At 48.9% G+C, this 16,616-nt stretch overlaps 1 protein-coding gene across 3 annotated transcripts in view; it reads right to left on the reverse strand.

Annotated features, from left to right (window-relative positions):
- Lrp4 (LDL receptor related protein 4) overlaps positions 1 to 16,616 on the reverse strand; it is a 54,866-nt gene that overhangs the window by 29,871 nt on the left and 8,379 nt on the right. For all 3 annotated transcript variants that reach the window (XM_005364160.3, XM_026787717.1, XM_026787718.1), the window contains exons 2-16: positions 10,113 to 10,259; positions 8,385 to 8,501; positions 8,039 to 8,152; positions 7,745 to 7,861; positions 7,163 to 7,291; positions 6,876 to 6,995; positions 6,473 to 6,598; positions 5,332 to 5,457; positions 5,006 to 5,140; positions 4,482 to 4,607; positions 4,000 to 4,230; positions 2,763 to 2,919; positions 1,390 to 1,607; positions 1,055 to 1,231; positions 519 to 641 (exon numbers count right to left, since the gene is read on the reverse strand). In XM_005364160.3, the coding sequence (XP_005364217.1) occupies positions 519 to 641; positions 1,055 to 1,231; positions 1,390 to 1,607; positions 2,763 to 2,919; positions 4,000 to 4,230; positions 4,482 to 4,607; positions 5,006 to 5,140; positions 5,332 to 5,457; positions 6,473 to 6,598; positions 6,876 to 6,995; positions 7,163 to 7,291; positions 7,745 to 7,861; positions 8,039 to 8,152; positions 8,385 to 8,501; positions 10,113 to 10,259 (2,163 nt within the window). The remainder of the gene's footprint in view (positions 1 to 518; positions 642 to 1,054; positions 1,232 to 1,389; positions 1,608 to 2,762; positions 2,920 to 3,999; positions 4,231 to 4,481; positions 4,608 to 5,005; positions 5,141 to 5,331; positions 5,458 to 6,472; positions 6,599 to 6,875; positions 6,996 to 7,162; positions 7,292 to 7,744; positions 7,862 to 8,038; positions 8,153 to 8,384; positions 8,502 to 10,112; positions 10,260 to 16,616) is intronic.

Consider the following 16,616-nt stretch of genomic DNA (forward strand, 5'->3'; position numbering starts at 1 on the left):
TCTTGTAGACCAGGCTGGCCTCGAACTCACAGAGATCCTCCTGCCTCTGCCTCCCAAGTGCTGGGATTAAAGGCGTGCGCCACCACCGCCCGGCTGCAAGTAATTTTCTTGCAGGAACTCAAAGGAACCCAAAGTAGAGATTCTGGGAGAAACCAGGGAATTCTATCATCTTCCACTTGTTGGTCACAGAACATCATTCAGGACCCAGTCACATTTCCCTGTCCTAATGACACAAAGTCTTCTGTGGGTCAGACTAAAGGTGCAGAGGCTGGAAACCCATGCCCTGCTTTCTAGAAGAACTGGACCTTCTTTCTGCCTAGACAGGAGGCATCCTGCCTGATGACATGAAAGATAAGCCCAGTTGCAGGTGTTCATACACTAAATGGGGTCACTTCAGATGCTACTGCCTGGTTCTTGATCCTCCCAAGCCTCTACAGTCTGTCATGGGCTCCTCCTGGGACCAGCAATCCCTCCAGCTCCTCTCACTGTTGCTCTAATGGTCTCCCAAGCCCACTTACTCTGGGCACAGGCATGGCTGTTGATCTTGCGGAAGCCAGTGGGGCAGGCACAGGTGTAGTTCTGGCCGCTGGGTAGACACAGATGAGTGCAACCTCCATTGTTGTCCCCACAACGGTTTTTCCCTGCTCAAAAAACCCAGAGCAAGATGATCAGGAAGATTAAAAGTTTACAAAGTAGACCCCAGGTGGAGGGTTGAGCTCTATACAAAGAAGAACTCTGTCTTATTACTTTGCTGCAGATGCGAACACAGTTAGTACCTGACACATAGGAGATGCTCTATAAAATGCTGGCATTATAAGGGAAAAGGAAAGCCAAATGAGCCCTGATGGTGTTTCCCCCAAAATGTCCAGCAGAGGGAGCAACGAGCTCCCAGGACAATGCGAGCTCTGGCCTTCCCTGACCAGAATTAATATATCTATGACAAATACGAGGAAGATTCTCAAGAGGCACCAGCAGCCACATCACTAGTGACAAATCTAACTTGTTTGATAAGACCTCTTTTTTCTTTTTTTAAATTTTTTTTGTTTGTTTTTACCTGCAGGTTGGCGCTGGGGGTGCAAAGTATGAATGTCCATGGGGAAGTGCAGCTTGTTACGAATGATCTCCTGGTTCTTCCCAGTAAACTTGTTGGCACTATTGATGCTCTTGGTGTGCCAGTCTGTCCAATACAAGCTGTCTTCAAAAACCGTGATGGCAAAGGGATGTGGGAGGCCTGGAGATAGTCCAAAAAGACCTTAGTCAAGACATGGCCTGCCATGGCCCTTGAGCCCAAACCTGGCAGCTCCACAAATCTCACCCTTTGCCAAGGCTCCTGGGGGCAGGACCGGGGAAGGAGCAGAGAGATGAAAGCGGACAGATCAAAGACCTCACCCTGGCTAATGACAGCCTTGCGGTGACTGCCGTCTAGATTGGCTCTCTCGATGACATGGTGTTTAGCATCCACCCAGTACATGCGGCGTCCAGCGTAGTCGATGGTGAGACCATTGGGCCAGAAGAGATGAGTGTCAGCAATGATGCGGCGTGCAGAGCCGTCCATGCCCGAGGCCTCAATGCGGGGGGTGTTGCCCCAATCTGTCCAGTAAATGGTTCTAGGAAGAAAGGGAACGACCAGGTAGTGGAGGTCAGAGGAGGAAGAACTAGGCTGATAACAGACTTTTGTACAGCGGATTTCACCAGTTTGCCTAATAGCATTCTACTTGTTTGTTTGCTTGTTCACCTATTTGGAGACATGGTCTCCCTGTGTAGCTTTGGCTGTCCTGGCACTCACTACAAAGACCAAGCTGGCCTCAAACTCAGAGATCCACCTGCTTCAGTGAGTACTGGAATCAAAGGCATGTGCCACCATGCTCAGCTTTGAGAGGTGCTTTCCTTTGTTTGTTTATTTAAAATGATTTCTTCCCCATCTTTGAAGACTGAACTTGGGGGATTAAATCCAGAGCCTAATGCCAGGCAACTGTTCTACCGCTGAGCTGTATGACCAGATCTGCAGAATACTTTTTTTTAAATATCTGGATAGTTTAAATGTCTTGAGACAGGGTATTTATTCATCAGAATTTTTTTTTTTTTGAGAAATGGAGCAGTAGACAAAACAGATGACAATTCTGTGCTTGTGAAACTGACAGCAGGGGCGACTGGAGGGAAGGCAGGCACGCTCCTCTTCCTCAGTCTCTTCTGCGGCCTCCTCTCCCACACACCTCTTTTCTCAAACAATTGACATAGAATTGCAGGATCTTACACATCATCCCTTCAGTAGATCCTGGAATGTACACAAGCCAGAGGCTAAGAATTTCCATTTTAAGAAGCTTCACTGCAGGAGACTTGTCTATTAATTTTTAAAATCATTTCAAATTAATGATATTAATTAGCTCAATTCTAACTGCCTTAAATTAATATAATTTTTAATTAGTTACACTCTACCTCACCTAATTTGTATATTATTCCTTTTATGTGTTTTATTATTTAATGTGGAGTATCTATAAAAGCAGCTATATTTGTTTGCTTAGATCAGAGTCTCATGTAGCCCAGGCTTATCTCCAACTACGTGTCGAGGACGAACTTGAATTCCTGATTTTTCTGTTGTCACTTCCCAAATATATGTATTTATATAGCTTGTTTGTTTTTAACTTGCCAATTAAGACTGTGGGCATCTGGGACAGAGCATGGTTGTCAGCATCACTGAGGACGCCTGAGAACAATCCCTACAGGTTGTAGGAGGGACTTGGAAACTTGAGACACCTACTCACCCCTCCATGGGGTGCAGGGCAATGGCCCTGGGCTTCTCCAGGTTCTGCCACAGCAACACCTTCCGGTGGGCCCCATCCAGATTAGCTACCTCAATCCTCGATGTCCCCGAGTCGGTCCAGTAGAGCTTGTTGTGGACCCAGTCCACAGCCAGACCCCCTGGTGAGAAGAGCCAGTGGGAAAGTGTTAGGGGTTCACCCTAGGCAGTTCTGTGTTCTGGAAACAAGAACAAACTCTTACAAGAAGACGCTTCTGGGGCCAGACCTTGTGGCAGCTGTTTTACAGGCATCAGAGCTCTGAGCTAGGTACTACCATTTCCAGGAGGTGGAAATGGATAGAACGCAAGCAATTGACCAGGGTCAAGCATTTCTTCCCTGTGTGGCTGAGGATGACCTTGGTCTCCTGACCCCCCCCCCCCTTTACTTCAGGAATGTATCATCTGAGTCTGGTTGGATAACAGATCCTGGGTACTTGATCTCTCCTCCCTCTCTCGCTCCCTCCCCTCCCTTCCTTTTTTTGTGGCTGGTGCTGGGGATGTAAGTAAGTGCCTTTCACAAGTAGGTAAGTGTGCTCTACTACTGAGTTTTAACTCTAGCCCTGCACACCAACTTCTAAGTCGCTTAACCTGCTTGTAGAATAGTGTAAGCTCATCAGATTAGCTGTTGCTTTTTGTTTGTTGAGATGGCAGAGGGGAGATCTGTATCGCGGCCTGGCCTCAAACTGGACCTTGAACTTCTGATCTTTCTGTTTCTGCTCTTCAGTGTTAGGATCACAGACATCACCATGTCTGGTTAACACAGTGCTGGGAGGTGAAACCCAGGGCTTTATGCATCCAAGCCAGGCAAGCCCTCTGTGAAATGAGCAACCTCTTCAACACTACAGCTGCTCTCTCTTTTCTAAAGTATTTTATTTATTTTATGTATATGAGTGCTCTATCCACACATATGCCTTTCTTCCAGAAGAGGGTATTAGATCCCACTATAGACAGATGGTTGTGAGCCACCATGTGGCTGCCAGGAATTGAACTCAGGACCTCTGGAAGAGCGGTCAGTGCTCTTAACCACTGAGCCATCTCTCGAGCCTACAGTTGTTTTCTGTATCAGAGTTCCACTCAAGACTTCATTGGAAGAGACATTCTGCATTGCGCAGTTTGTAAACACTGGTCTGTCCCTTCCTTTCCACTGCCTTTTGCACATGGTTTCCCTGGCTCTCCACTCACGTAGAGCCGTGTTTTCCTACCTGGGCTCTCTAGCCCAGTAGACACAACCTCCTCCACATTGCTGCCATTAAGGTTGGCACGAAGAATGCGATCCAGGGTGACATCAGACCAGAAGACCAGCTCCCGCTGGTGATGAAAGTCAAGGGCAATGGCGTTCTCCAGGTTGTTGAGTAGCAGTGTGTATTCAGAGCGGTGCGGGAGCACCTGCCGGATGTCGATACGATTGGCAAACAGTAGCACAGGCTCTGGCCCTGGACACAGCATAGAAACAGAACCCCACTGGGCTTCAGAGCTACCAGATACCCATCAGCATGTACTCTTAGACCCTTGGCTAATAGCTGGGACCCTTTGCCCTCTAGGGTATATCCTGTTTGCTGTTCAACCCCTAGCCCAGTCACCTTCTGCTTGGGGCCCAGACTCCTTAGGAAACCCCTCAGCTCTAGAGCACCTCGCTTCTCTCTGTTTAGCCCTCAGCCCCCAGCCAAGCGCCCACCATCCTTACCCAGAGCCTTGCAGCTGCGCCGATCAGGCCGTAGCTCATAACCCGCTTCACACCAGCACTGGAAAGCCCCTTCACTGTTGGTGCAGCCCTGGCTGCAATACCCCTCCTCAGCACACTCGTTCACATCTGCGAACACCAGCAGGGTCAGGGAGCCCGCCTCCGCCATCTTCCCACTCCAATTCACTCCTGCGCTAACTAGTTCTTTTCCTGGTCATATCTCCATATCCCCATCTACTGCCTCAGCCTTGTGGGAAACTTGTGGCAAGTGGTTTAGGGCTTTGATGTCATGTAGGCCTGGGTTCACATCCTACCTCTGCTGTTTCCTAGCTGTGTTGCCTTGGGTAAGTTACTCACACTCTCTGCCCTTCAGTTTCACCTATCTGCAAATGGGAGAAGCGACACCCTCCTCCCCGGGTTAGTGCAGTGATGAAATGACATCACAGCGATCTGATATGTCACACAGCTGCCTACATGTTGCTCCCACTCAGCATCCTGACTCTCGCCCAGGGCAGGCCTCCGCTCACCCTGGCATGTTCTCCCATCCTCTGTGAGCCGGTAGCCCGTGTGGCAGGTACACTGCACTGCCCCTCGCACCATCTGGCACTTCTGGGCACAGCCTCCGTTGTTAACATTGCAGTTCTCCTCGCCCGTCCGGGGCCCTGTGCCAGCCAAGCCAGAATTGGAAATTGAGCCCAGAATCCACCCCCGTCCGGCCAACTTGGCATTCCACCTGGACCACGAAGAACAGCTCCCAAAACTGCAAGAGTCCCAAGGGAGGCCTCCCTTTGAAGCCTATGGGTGGGGTTCAGCCACAAACCATGGCCCAGTCCCACACACTAGAGACACTCACGACAGTTCTGCTGTGGGCTTTCGTCACTGTTGTCACCGCAGTCATTGAGCCCATTGCACAGCTTCCTCTGTCCAATACAACGCCCATTCCAACACAGGAACTGATCAGAGGCACACTGGGGGCTTCCTAGACCGAGAGGGAGGAGGGACGGGAGAGCCAGGTCACAGGAGGGTAGGACTTGAGTCCGCAAGGAACCGGAGGCTGTCATTTTCTAGGGAGTCAGACGAGAGTCAAGGTGGGAGGGTCGGGGTCCAAGGCAGGAAACAGCTCAGACAAGGCTGGTTGAGTGTCCAAGTTTGCTTTATCCCCGTGATTCCACAGTGGATGAGTGATTGGGACGGAGTGAAAGAGTGTTCCTTTATACTCACAACCACATTTAGCGGGTTGAGTGCATAAATACAGAGACTGCCGTTCCTTCCTGCAGAGGGAAAGCAGACACAAGGGCTGGAGAGCAGCCCTTCCTCCCAAGGGCAGAGTGAAAGTGAGAATTTGAGCAGCTGCTAAGACTCACAGCCCTGATTTTGTGTTCAAGAACATGGACACAAGTCAACAATCTGCCTGGATTGTGTGTGTGTGTGTGTGTGTGTGTGTGTGTGTGTGTGTGTGTTTGTGGTGCATGGGTGTGGGTGTGTGATGTGTTGTATGTGTTTGTAGTGCATGCATGTGACTATATATGTGCATATATATGGTATGCATGCCCATATATATGCATGCAGAGGCCAGAGGATATATGATAACTCACCATCATTCATTCTCTGTCTTATAGCCTCGAGACAAGGTTTCCCAATGAATCAGCAGCTGGTCATATTGGCTAGGCTGGCTGGCTAGTGATTCTCTGGACTCTGACTTTCTCTGTCTCCCCGTGCTGGTGTTACAGGCATTCACAGTCATGCCCAATTTCTTAACTTGGGTACTAGGGATTTGAACTTGGGTCCCTATGCTTGCACAACAGGTGCTTCTGCTCCTTCACCTGGATTTGACCCTGCTCACTGGGAAGGGCAGGGGAAGCCCAGGCCATTGGAGAAGGGATGAAACATTATTTCTGGCCAACAGAGGCAGCAATAGCAATGCTCCCTCTTCTCCTCTGCCTGCCACTCCCAACATTAGGACAGGGGCCTGGGGCACCTCAGGGAGACTCCACCTGTGTTCTCACAGTTTTCTTCATCACTGTTGTCTGCACAGTCATCCTCCCCATCACAGCGCCAGGACAGACGGACACAGCGGCCTGACCGACAGCGAAACTGCTCTGCTGTGCACATGGAGGTGGCTGGAAAAGCAAAGGGCTAATGAAAGGCTGGCCCCACCGCAGCCCGCAACTCTGTGCTACACCCAAAGCACATAGGCCTCTCTTCTTGACCTGCTGGAAAACTGCACGATGTGTCTATAATCTACAGACTGCAAGGGGACTGACAGCCCTTTGAAGGTATTGACTCTGTTGGGTGTACAGTTTACACAGCTGTATAGCCGTTTAATATGTCTCATGCTCTATGGGCCCAAACACTTCTCCTTAGCTCCCCACTGCCTTTGATGCAACCCCAACTCACTGCAGTTGCGCTCATCAGACTGGTCATCACAGTCGGCATCCCCATCACAGCGCCAGCCTGCATTGATGCAGAGGCCACTGTCACACATGAATTCCCCAGAGCGGCAGGGCTGGTGGGAAGCTGGAGACAAAGGTGAGCAGAGGGCCTCGTGGCAGAGCAGAAAGTCCAGTCCCCCCCCCCAACACTCCAGTTCCTCCCCAGAAACCTACTCCCCTCAGCGCCTGCCCCAGCTGGCACCTGCGCCCTGGCGGGCGGCTGCCCCTCCTCCCGCTGGCCAGAGCACTCACAGCAGTCAGACTCGTCCGACCAGTCTCCGCAGTCATCGTCACCGTCACAGTGGTATATGTCCAGGATGCAGCGGCCATAGGCGCACTGGAACTCCTCCAGGTTGCAAGGAGGAGAGGGCACTGCTGAGGCTGGAAGGGAGAGCAGCCTTCAGGCCCTAGTGGCTGGGGACAAGGGCCTGACTCTTCACAAGGACATTTGTGATGGTCCTACAGAATTCCGTCAATCCTGCATAACTGCTGCTATGCTAGCTCGGGGCTTATGTATCTTCCCAGGCTGGCCTCAAACAAAGAGAACCTCGAAACCTTGATCCTTCTACCTCCACCTCCTGCCTGCTAGGATTATACACACGTGTACACCACTATGCCCATCCAGTTGTGCAGTGCTGAGGACAGGACCCAGGGCTCCGTGCATGCTAAGCAAGTACATATGTGAGTCACACCTCAACTCCCCAGCTTCAGTCCTGTAGAGCACAGACTTCCTGCCTGCCCACTGCACACAACCCGCCCAGTCAACCCTTATCCAGGAGACAGAGCTCTTAGTCATCCTTCCAGCCCAGCGACATCAGGTGTAGGACCACTCACGGCAGCTCTCTTCATCCGAGCCATCTTTGCAGTCTGTGTCACCATCGCAGTACCAATGCTCAGCAATGCAGCTCCCATCACTGCAGCGGAATTCCTTGTCTGAGCACTTGCGCATGTCTAGGGATGCAATGAGACAGGAGTCCCATAGAATCTTCTTTTTACCAGTCTTCTTTGGTGGCAAGGGGAGGTCCATAGCCCTCCTGCCTTCTTTCAGCTGCACAAATCCCTGGAGCTTCAGGTGAGGTAGCATGGGCTCCTCCCATAGCCACTCCCACTTGGACTCCTACCACTCACCACACTGCTCGTCACTGTTGTCCCCACAGTCATTGTCACCATCACAGTGCCACAGACTCCGGATGCAGTAGCCGTTCTGGCAGGGGAACTCGTCCTCCTCACACTCCCGGGGGGCTGTGGGCACAGATGAATCAGGCTGCTGTGGACAGAAAGCACAGTACCTGCAAGCCCCTCAATAAAGCCTTCTGGGGCAGTCAACAGTCCCAGTGCTGCCCCCAGACTCCCAAAGAGGTGACCACATCTTGTGGACTCAGCTGACCAAGAGAGGAGGCAGAAGGACACGCATTCAGCGGCCAGGGACATATTTCTGACAGGAAACCCTTTCCCAACAGAGCCCAGCACTCACGACAGTCCTGCTCGTCAGAGTCATCTTCACAGTCATTGTCCCCGTCACACACCCAGGAACGGCGGATGCACTTGCCGTTGTCGCAGTGGAAGTCCAGAGGGGAGCAGGTGGGCAGCACTGGGTTCAAGAGAACGCAAACGGGGGTCAGGCGGGCAGGTCAGACCAGGCGCCACTGTCCGCACTCCTGCCCCTGTCCCAAGAGACTGCAGCCGAGAGAAAAGCAGGGCTGTGGTTCTAACTTGGTTGGAAGAGTGTGGCCTAACATGCCTGAAGCCCTGGGTTTGATCACCAGTACCTCATGAAGCTAGGGGTGGATGTGAACACATCCAATTCCAACACTTGGGAGGTAGAGGCAGAGGTCACCCTCAGCTACAGATCAACTGTGAGGTCAGCCTGAACTTTCCCCCTCCTTTCCTCTTATTAAAGGATGACTGACACTCCGGGTTCCACTTCTAGAAGTCATCAGTACCATGAGCATCAAGTCGTCTGCCCTACCTGAGCAGCATCTGACCATACAAGGGGGTAATTGCAGTCAGCTCACAGAGGGCTTTTGAGATAAAGTGCTACATGAAAGGGAAGCTTTTATTATTATCACAATTAGCTGAGCTGGTTAGGGTTAATGAGGTCCAGGCTGTAGCTTCATTCCCATTAGACTAATTAGTGGCCATCAGACATAGATGCTATGGGCCAGACATGTACCCCTAAATCCAGACAACTGGCTTAATAGTGAGATTTATATATATCCAAAACAGGACCCCTGGCCCACTGTCTGTCTGTGACTATGCAGGGGGGAAGGCAAACTGAAATAGAATGCAAGGCTTTTTCCCCCAGTATGGGGAGAGGGTTGAATCTAGAACCTTACACACGCAAGGCATGTGGCTCCACCACTGGACCACAGCCTCAGCCAGTCCTTTATGTGTGTGTGGTACATACACGCTTATTAAGGCGGATAGATGCATGTGTGCCAACATCAGGGGGCCTCTTCAGTAGCTCTCTACCTTATTTTTAAAGTTTATTATCATTGTGGGAAGAGGGCTTAGGAGCCACAGTGCTCATGGAGAGATCAGAGAATCATTTTCTAGAGCTGTTTTTTTTCTGTCCACCATATGAGTCTTGGGAACCAAACCAAGTCATCAGGCGTGGTGGCAACACCCCTACCTGCTAGGCAGTCTCACCATTCCCCCCAAATATAAGACTTCTTACAAAGCCTATCTTGTTTAATATTTGTGACTATATAGAATACTAAAATGAGAAACAAGAAAATAATCTGCATCTATGTATACCACATAAAAATTTAAATGTATTCATGCAGCATACATACAGAACTCACAAATATAAGGAGAGCTATTTAATGACTGTCTGTGGTTTCAAGGGTATTTTCTTTTACACCTTTTTCAACTTTTTTTTTTTTTTTTTTTTTTGAGACAGGGTTTCTATGTATAGCCCTGGCTGTCCTGGAACTCACTTTGTAGATCAGGCTGGCCTTAAATTCTGGCCTGCGTCTGCCTCCTGAGTACTAGGATTAAAGGCATGCGCCACAATGCCTGGCCCTTTATCCATTTTTCAAAGTGTGTTTTGCTGGGATTAGAGGTATGAGTCATCCACTAGAAATACAAGCAGTTACAGTGTGCATATGAAGGCCTCCGGTCTCTCTCCACACCTGTCAGCCCTGCAAGAGCCCAGCTCCCCATCTTCCACCACCTCTACCAGCCCTGGGAGGCTACTTACTACACCCATCCTCATCACTGTGATCCCCGCAGTCATTGTCTCCGTCACACTGCCACTGGGCGGGGATGCAGGTACACTCGCCGAGAGCACTCACTGCACATGTGAAGTGGCTTCGACCACAAGCACACTCCAGGCTGCTGGCGAGGCCTGGGCAGGGAGAGGAAGCAGAGGGCATCAACTCCTGTCCTCCCTCATCCAGGGGCTTTGTCACTCAGAGTCGCAGGGACAATGCAAGCAAGATGTGAGGACAATGTAATTGTGCTTTCCTTCCTCTGCCAGGGCAGACATGGTTCCAAAAACACCTTGAGACTTTGGGTTCATAGTCAGCCCAGTTCTTTACACATCTCTGAAGGCCAGGAGACAAAGTCACCATAGGGTGCTGTGCTTAGACGGGGAGCAAAGGACAGGAGGATCTACTAAGAGCTCTACAGGCTTTCTTCCAAAACCGTTTGAGAAATGGACACATCTGCCCCCATCTTGAACTTGGGCAAGTGATAAGAATGACATCAGAACACTGGAGCCTCTTCATGGAGAGGTAAGAAGAAGTTTGGGAGCTTTTGAGGAGGGTGACAAGCTCAAGCCACCTCAGGACAGAGTAGCTGGCCCAGTCAGTGCCTTCCAGGTCTGTGAGACAGACCACAGCCTGGAGGAAGGCTGTTGGACGCAGCAGCACCTCCCCCAACCTCCGCAGCATGCAGCTGGGCTTCGCTGCTGAGCATCAAACTATCTGCCTGGCCAAGTCCCATGACTGGCTGCTGTGCCCTCTCCCCAGAGTACCCAGCAGGATGCCCTGGGATGGCGTGTGAATGGCTCAGCTGGAACAAGGGGTTCTTCCAGGGTCACTCTCCCTCCTCAAGACTATTCATCTACCCCGCTGGGCTGCTGCAGCTGGAAGGAGGGCTGCCTTGTTGCTCATCCCTTTTCTAGCTCTTTCTGTCCCTCCCATTAGCTGGGTCCTGCCATCAGGCTGGCCTGGAACAGGGAAGGAGTCAGCTTTATATTACCACTCTTGTCCCCTTACTGGAGCTTCCTAATGTGCAATGGATGAATGAACACATGGATGGCCAATCGGCCTTTGACACGTATGAGCCTCTAGAGCTACAGGCAAAATGAATATTTCTGGAGTGAGGGACCACAAACTCCTACCAGGTTCTCAACGGAGGCCTGGCCTTCCCTTGACTGTCTACTGTAAGGAGATAACTATCCCAGGAAAATCCTGCAGAAGACAAGTAGAGTCCTTCTAGGAGGGCTACCAGCTTTGCATACCTCATGGGCACTCACTAGAGCCCAACACCCCTTTCTACAAATGCAGACCAGAGGGTTCTTCCCCTGAGAAACTCAGAAGATCCAATTGCCCAGGGCTCTAACCTGCTCCTTTCCATTCCTAGAAAACTGAGGAGTAAGGGCATTGCTCACCAAGACCTTAGGAATATTGGCTCAGCACAGTCTAAACACTCCTTTAGGGAACCCTGGCTAGATTCAGCAGCATGGAATATCCCATGCAAGGTTATCCCTGACACACAACTCCCCTTCGTGGAAAAGCTGCAGGGAGAAAATAAGGCTTAATTAGTAGGTTTCAATAGCAGTAGAGGAGTAGATTTGTCCTTCAGTAGACTAGTGGTCCTCCAGGTAGCTGGTGAAAAGAAGCCAGGGATGCAGTAAATATCCCAATAGTACACAGGATGCTCGCTGTCCCCATTAACTGGCCCACAAGTCAAGAGAGGTAGAGAGGGGCTGGAGAGATGGCTCAGAGGTTAAGAGCATTGCCTGCTCTACCAAAGGTCCTGAGTTCAATTCCCAGCAACCACATGGTGGCTCACAACCATCTGTAATGGGGTCTGGTGCCCTCTTCCAGCCTGCAGGCATAGACACAGACAGAATATTGCATACATAATAACTAAATATTTTTTAAAAAAGAGGTAGAGAAATATTGTTAGTGTCATACACAAGCAACAGAGATAGACCTGGAGGGAGATCCAGACAGAAGGAGAGATAGGAAGAAAGACCTATGGAAGGACACAAAGGAAAAAAGATTTGGAGCAAACAGACCCTGGATTCCACCAATCAGGTGCATGACATTGTGCAATTTGCCCCCCCCCTTAGGTAGTACTGGTATCAGACACACTAAGCCACATCCCAGATCTCTTTTTACTTTTTATTTTGATACAAGGTTCAGGGTTTCACTAAGTTGCTGGCCTGGAATTTACTCTGTAGGTCAGGCAGGCCTTAAACTTGAAAGCCTTTTGCTTTGGCATACCAGGAAGCTGGGATCAACAGGCTGAACTGCCAGACTTCGCTTAGTGTATTAATATGTTACAGAAGAATAAAATAAAAGTCAGAATTAGACATAAAATAAATGTGGAATAAATGAATTTTAAGCCATGGCACACTGAAAATGATCATTAAGTAGACTTGGGGAGATGGAGGTATGCAGATGGGGATCACATTTTCCCAGAAGGCCTTGATTTGGGAATTGTTGAATACCAGGAATAGAAGAAAAAGATGAGCAGTTTCCTGGAAATCATACAAGGGAGACAAATACAGAGGCATGAAGAAATGACTCAGCAGTCAAAAACACTGGCTGCCCTTATACAAGTCTGGGTTCGATTCCCAGCACATGGCTCACAGCCATCTATGGCCCTAGTTCCAGGGAACTGATGCTCCTCGTGACCTTGGGCACTACACACAGGGTGCACAGACATACTTGCAGGCAAAATATTCATACACATAAAATGAAAATAAATATTTTTAAAAACAGAGAATACAAAAGCAAAGAAGAGCCATCAACATTTTCCCCAGCCCCCACATTTGGTAAGTGATAGCACAGGTTCTGATGTCCTGGTGCAGCCGCAGGAACATGGTCTTCCATCAGTCAGCCATCAGGTAGCTAAAGACAGCACAACTGCCTGCACGTCAGAGAAATGGCTGGACTCAGGCAGTCCCCTGCTGCACTCTTGACTTGGGCATTCATACAGGAAGCAGACACATTATATTCTAAAAGACAGACTTCTGGACACCACTTCCCCTGTGGAATCCCCAGAGATGGAATTCTGTCTTTTTACTCAAGTCTTGGCCATGATAATAAAGGACAGCCTTTAACCCTTAAGAATGAAGAGCAAAGAAAGGAAACAAATGGCTGGAGGTGGAAACTGCAGTTCTGCTGGCTCCCAGGGCCATAGGCAATAGACCTTCCGTTATCTGCGCTCTGTCCCAGGTGTTCATGATCTTTAATAAAGCCAGTATTCTTGGGATCCGTGTTAAAGATGCTCATGGAATCTTCCTCTTCTTCTTCCTCTTTTTCTTCTTCCTCTTCTTCTTCGACAGTGTCTTACTATGTAGCTCTGATTGACGTGGAACTTTTTGTGTAGACCAGACTGGCCTCAGACTCAGAGATCAGCCTGCCTCTGCCACATAGATACTGGTATTAAAGGAATGAGTCTCCACATCTGGCTTCAGAGAATCTTTTTGTGAGGTTAACCAAAATCTCCCCATTTACATCTCAGCCCTCTCAACCTAGCTATCTTAGCCATTTCCCAGTGCTTTCTTCGGAAGCAGAAAGGCAACCACACACCGTCCAATCAGACCTCTGTAACATCGTAGACAGCAGAGATTCCCACATTTTTGAGAAGTTAGTTAATTGAAAGTCTGTTTGCTCATCCATAAACTAGGGGTGAAAGCAATTCTATACCAAGAAGTTTGGAAATGGTTCTCTCCTGCCTCTGCTTTCCAAATTCTGGGATTACAGGTGTGGGATGACTATGTATGAGGTACTGAGGATTGAACATGCTTTGCACATGCTCGCGAGCAGTCTACCAGCTCAACTGCATCCCCAGCTCCTCATGCCTCCTTTTCTTTGGAGGGACAGGGATGAGCCCGGGGCTTCGTGAGTCCACACCTACGGCTGAGTCACACCTCTTAGGCTACTCTTTCTGTGCGATGTCAAAGCCTTTTCCTGTTCACTGGCAGGAAGATGAGGTTACAAACCTTATTTAACGAGAATAAGTTATTTGAAAGTCTATAACTACATCCAGACTGAGGGGAAACTTGACTGATTTCAGCTCCTGAGGTGGCACACTTCAGGGGACATTCTTGTTGCAACAAAACAGAAAACGCTGAAAGGCAGGGCAATGAGGAACCAATAAGCCCCATCTACCCAGAGTCTGGAGAGAACTCTACAGACCAGCGTTAGGAGAGTATAGTTTGCCTGGCAAACATCAATAGTGGTAGCAGTCATCATCATCATCATCATCATCATCATCATCATCACAGGGCTAAGCAGTAGGCGGTAGGTGGGTCCAGAAGTAAGCTTTTCTAATGCTGCCCTACCTGGACATATTTGACCCAGGCTGAGCTGGAAGTTCTTGTGTGTCCCTTTGTGCTGCTCACTTACTAGACCTAAGTCTCTGGGTTGTTGAAATTGTGTGCCAGACAGCTCTAATCATATTCACAGTGCATGTTCAGCGCTGGATGTATTGGATGAGCACTACAAGTTTGTTAGACGAATGAGCTATGCAGGCTTGAGTCTTGTCATGCCGGAGTCAAAGCAGGAGCCAATCCTCTATCTAACCAGTACTCAGGAAAAGTTGATGTTTCTCTTTCCTCAGGCAGCTTCCTGGTTCTAGTAAGGTGAAGCTCTCTCCCTCACTGTATTCTCAGACTTGCATCTGACTCATTTCTGTCTTACGGACAGCCTTACTTGGCCAATTCCTTTATGACCCTCTCAAAAGGGACACGCGAGATACGTGATCACGGTTTCAGAAAGTTCAGGCATCTTCCTTCCTTTTTTCATTCCTTCTTTCCTCTCTTTCTTTCTCTTTTTTTTTCTACTTTAAAAAGTAGAAAATAAAATCTTTTTAAAATATTTATTTATCAGGGCTGAAAAGAAGACTCAGCAGTTAAGAGCACTGGTTGCTCTTCCAAAGGACCTGGTTCAATTCCCAGCACCCACATGGCAGCTCACAACTGTCTATAACTCCATCTCCACAGACTCTGACACCCCCACACAGACATTCATGAAGACAAAAAAAAAAAACACCCAATACACATGAAATGAAAATAAATAAATCCATTTTATTTATTTATTTAGTGTGTACGCACGTGTGTGTGTGTGTGTGTGTGTGTGTGTGTGTGTATGTGTGTGTGCGCGCATGCATCCTGCTTGAACTCTGAGGAGGACAGAAGAGGGCACTGACTCTTCTAGAACTAGAGTTGCTAACAGTTGTGAGCTGCCATATGGGTGCTGGGAATCGAACCTAGGTCTTCCGCAAAAACAGTTAATGCTTTTAATCTCTGAGTCATGTCTCCAGCCCCAGAAAATACATTTTTAATAATCAGCACCCAAAGTTATGAGGCAGAAATATACAATGTTAAGATCATGGAAACAATACTTCCCAGAGTACAAATACTGTTCCTCCTGGTTCCTGAGCAGTTCATCTATTTATATCTTAGGTTTCTGATGGAGGAAGGTCATTGGTTAATTAAATAAAGAAACTGCTTGCCCTGGTAGGTTAGAACATAGGTGGGTGGAGTAAACAGAACAGAATGCTGGGAGAGAGAGGAAGTGAGCTCAGAGACGCCATGCTCCTCTCTCCCGGGCAGACGCAATAGCTCTGCTCTCTGAGGCACACGCGATGAAGTTCCGACCCAGGATGGACATAGGCTAGAATCTTCCCGGTAAACGCACCTTGGGATGCTACACACATTATTAGAAATGGGCTAGTCCAGGTTAGCCAAGAAGAGGCTAGATATAATGGGCCAAGCAGTGTTTAAAAGAATACAGTGTCTGTGTAATTATTTCAGAGCATAAGCTAGCAGGCGGCCAGAGTGCTGGGGACGCAGCCCCGCTGCTCAAATTACAACAGGTTTCCATCAGGAAAAACAACAAAAGAACTCCTACCACATACACATGTTTTAAAAAAATACTTAATTTCTGAGAGGTACTTGGCATAACGCCTTCTACATACTATGCACCTTTTTATTTTTGTCTTTAAGATAGGGTCTTGAACTCATGATCCCCCTGCCTCATTCTTCCAAATGCTAGGGTTATAGGTGTACACCACCACACTCTGGTGTGACCTGACAGATCTGTAAGCTGAGGGATACTGGTCAGTGGTAGAGTGAACACCTAGTACACTCAAGGCTCTGGGTTTAATCCCCGCACAAATAAATAATCAAAACAAGCCAGATGCAGTGGCATGCACTTGTAACCATGGCTACTCAGGAAGCAAGATCCCATGAGTCCAGGGTGCCGGAGCAAGGCTGGACAATATAGAGAGATCCTGCCGCCTAAAATTAAACATAAGGGAGGATGAGGGGATGACTCAGTGGTCAAGCACTAGTCTAGCCCCAGCACTCACAGAAAAGCCTGGTATGGGGTTATGCATTTTAAGTGCTAAGAGGACAGTGTGAGTTTAATCCCAAGGATACACATGGTGGCAGGAGAGTGCCAACTTCAAGTTGTCTTCTAGCTTCCACACACAATGCTCTGGTGTACACACACACACA

The sequence above is a fragment of the Microtus ochrogaster genome (assembly GCF_000317375.1).
Source record: "Microtus ochrogaster isolate Prairie Vole_2 chromosome 14 unlocalized genomic scaffold, MicOch1.0 chr14_random_1, whole genome shotgun sequence".
Lineage (NCBI taxonomy): Eukaryota > Metazoa > Chordata > Mammalia > Rodentia > Cricetidae > Microtus > Microtus ochrogaster.